At 44.4% G+C, this 2750-nt stretch overlaps 2 protein-coding genes across 2 annotated transcripts; both read left to right on the plus strand.

Annotated features, from left to right (window-relative positions):
• Positions 1-314: 314 nt before the first annotated feature.
• BDW70DRAFT_165334 (uncharacterized protein) lies at positions 315-757 on the plus strand (the record flags this gene model as incomplete). Its single annotated transcript, XM_073741720.1, has 2 exons — positions 315-411; positions 459-757. 2 exons carry the CDS (start codon positions 315-317, stop codon positions 755-757), a joined length of 396 nt encoding a protein of 131 aa, XP_073590407.1.
• A 107-nt stretch (positions 758-864) lies between these two features.
• Positions 865-1890, plus strand: BDW70DRAFT_165335 (uncharacterized protein; the record flags this gene model as incomplete). The annotated part of the gene is made up of 2 exons (XM_073741721.1): positions 865-1231; positions 1283-1890. The coding sequence occupies 2 exons, from the start codon at positions 865-867 to the stop codon at positions 1888-1890; spliced, it is 975 nt and encodes a 324-aa protein (XP_073590408.1).
• Positions 1891-2750: the final 860 nt, after the last annotated feature.

The raw sequence follows: 2750 nt of genomic DNA on the forward strand, positions 1-2750 counted from the left end.
GTACAAGTACTGCTAATCAACGAATTGAGGCCTGGTGGAATCAACTAAGCAAGGGCTTACTATTTCGCTGGAGAGTATGTTTATTGTCCTTCTATTCTAGTCGTACGAGAGCTGACAAGAAGAAAAAGACTTATTTTCAATCTCTTCAAGAGACAGGAGCCTTCTCCAAGGATAAACTAGCTGATCAAATTGCATTATATGCAGTTTACATGCCAGTTCTCCGCCTTGAGATAACCTCCTTTGTACGAACCTGGAATAATCATCCTATTCGTATACAAAAGAACCGGCCATATCTTGTTCCCGGCAAGCCGTTCATGAACTTTAACTACCCCAAAAACGGGGTGCTTAACTATGGCCTTGAATTTGACGAGAATCTTCTTTCCTCCTTGCAGGAAGATGTACGAGAATGGGGTAAGTAGCCTATTTGTTTTCTCCAAGTTTCTGACTAACCTTTAAAGATCCTGAGGAATATCTACCTTCTACTACTTATAATTGGACTAAGGTCCAATTACTGGAGCTCAACTTTGATCCCGAGAACCCTCCAAAACATGCTGGAGGAGATGTTTTTACCCCTTATCGTACAACTTACTTTGATTTGCGGGCTAGGATCTCGGCTCATATTACCCAAGGAAACGAGCCAGAACTGGGTCTATCTAGCCGACCAGTTGGAGGATTCAATTGGGAGCCAGCAAACAATCAGAATATCTCCCAGGTAGAAATTTTGTATGACCAAGAGGTGCTTGAAGATGCAGCCTAGCTAGATTTTGCATTAGCCTGAAACCCTCTACACCGCTGCTTTACAATATATATTTCCCCTTTCATTGTACAACAACAGAACTGCAGGATGCTTTTTATATGCTTAGAATGAGTTCCTGGACCCCTTACTGCCCTCGTACAGGCAGGGCACATGGCGATGCTCTTGCCTGTGGCTCATGCCTTGCTCAACGGAGTGGAACCCCTCCATCAGGCAATATTGAAGTTATTGATCTTATTGATTCTCCTCCACGTCCAACTGCAATTACTGTCTTTGCCTCTCCTGGATCCTCTCCACAGACAACCCGATTTTCTCATTACAATCGTACACATGGAGCTGAGCAACTACGTCAAGTTGCAATTGCTCGTACGAAGCCAAATAAACCAGGCAATGCTATACCTGTCTTCAATCTTCTGATCCACTTCTATTTGTTGAAGCAACATGCTTATACAGGTATCAAGAAGTGCGACTCGTTATGTAAGTTATAAGCTTTAAGCTTAATCCTTATCAGATACTAACATTTACTAGGCCAAATTGCCGCCAAACTTTATCCTCGTACGATTGAATCTTTTCATGACTTTATCCAGATTGATCTTTTGCCCAAGCTTCGAGACGAGTACAAACAGGATGGTGATCAGTATACTCTTGCTCAAACAATTCGAAAATCAGAGCCTGTCTATATGGCTCAAGATGCAGATAAAAGACAGCCTCTTGAGACTTTCTTGTCTGATTGGTTTCGAAACAAGAATGGAGAACTTGAGACTATCTATGTGATTGTTGTGCGAAAGGAGGATGCAAAGACTCCTCCCGAGGCTCAGAAAGAGATGAAGGAGTCCAAAAAGAAGTCCAAGGACCTTAAGGAGGTAAAGTCAAAGTCCATGCTGAAGATCAAGATAGAGCCAGCTGTACGAAAGAAGCGTTCATTCTCAGTTGCTTCTATAAAGCCAGAGCCAGAAGATATGCCAGCTATCAAGAAAGAAAAAGAGGAGGAAGAGGCCAGGTCTCTTTCAGATCTTCCATCCACGCCTGTACTGCTCTTTAAAGAGGAAGAAGATAGAGTGGCCTATCGTACGCGAAAACGCCATATACTTCAGCCAGAAGATATTGAACGCTCTGCAGAATTTGGGCCAGTTTGATTACTGTTGACTAGTGCAACTGATTGATTGCCTGCTGCTTCAATGCCTGTCTGTTTTTCTTGTCCGTACGGGGATTCAACTGCCCGATTGCCTGCTAGCTCAATGCCTGTCTGTTTTGCTTGTCCGTACGAGGATTCAACTGCTCATTAATTATTAGCTGCTGTCTCTGATTAAACTAATAGCTGTTCTTTACCTTTCTGCATATAATGTCTCTTCTGTATGCTGGAGTAGAGAAGTTCTGATATCCTGAGGTTGGCTGCCTAAGGATGGTGACAACTCAGCAACACAATACTGGAGATAGCTGTATTGTCTCCATGACCTCTCTTCTTCTGCAACCACCACCACCTTATCCTCAACCACCACCATCATCACTAACTATGGCGTACGAGCATTGATTTCCCGCCCTCTTTCACCTCTGGAAGCATCTGCTAACTGTTTATTGTACAATTTGTATGATTTCATGCAATCATTCGCATGATTCATGCAAATTATACATGTGTTAGTTTCAACCCTAATAACGCGCCCGCCGATTGCCCACCAATCGTCCAATGAGCCTGGAGGAGCTGGAAGGACTTTTTGCCCGTGCTATACAGGCAACAGCTCCAGGCCAGAACCCAGTCATCCCTATTGGCGGTCGCTTGTTGACGCACTACATACATAATAACCTACAGAAGAGTCTGCTAGCCCGTCCAGGCCAAGCAATAGCAGTGAACCCTGGCAAGGTCACTGCAGCGCAGGTTGACAGCACAGCAGACGAGCCTCGTACATCAATGCCCTTCTCATTCAATCACGGGGGCAACGCTTGGAGATCCCTTGTGCATCCTGCCAAAGTGTACGAGGCCGACTTGCCTTTCCTGAAT

The sequence above is a fragment of the Aspergillus foveolatus genome, assembly GCF_047715535.1.
Source record: "Aspergillus foveolatus strain CBS 279.81 unplaced genomic scaffold BDW70scaffold_328, whole genome shotgun sequence".
Lineage (NCBI taxonomy): Eukaryota > Fungi > Ascomycota > Eurotiomycetes > Eurotiales > Aspergillaceae > Aspergillus > Aspergillus foveolatus.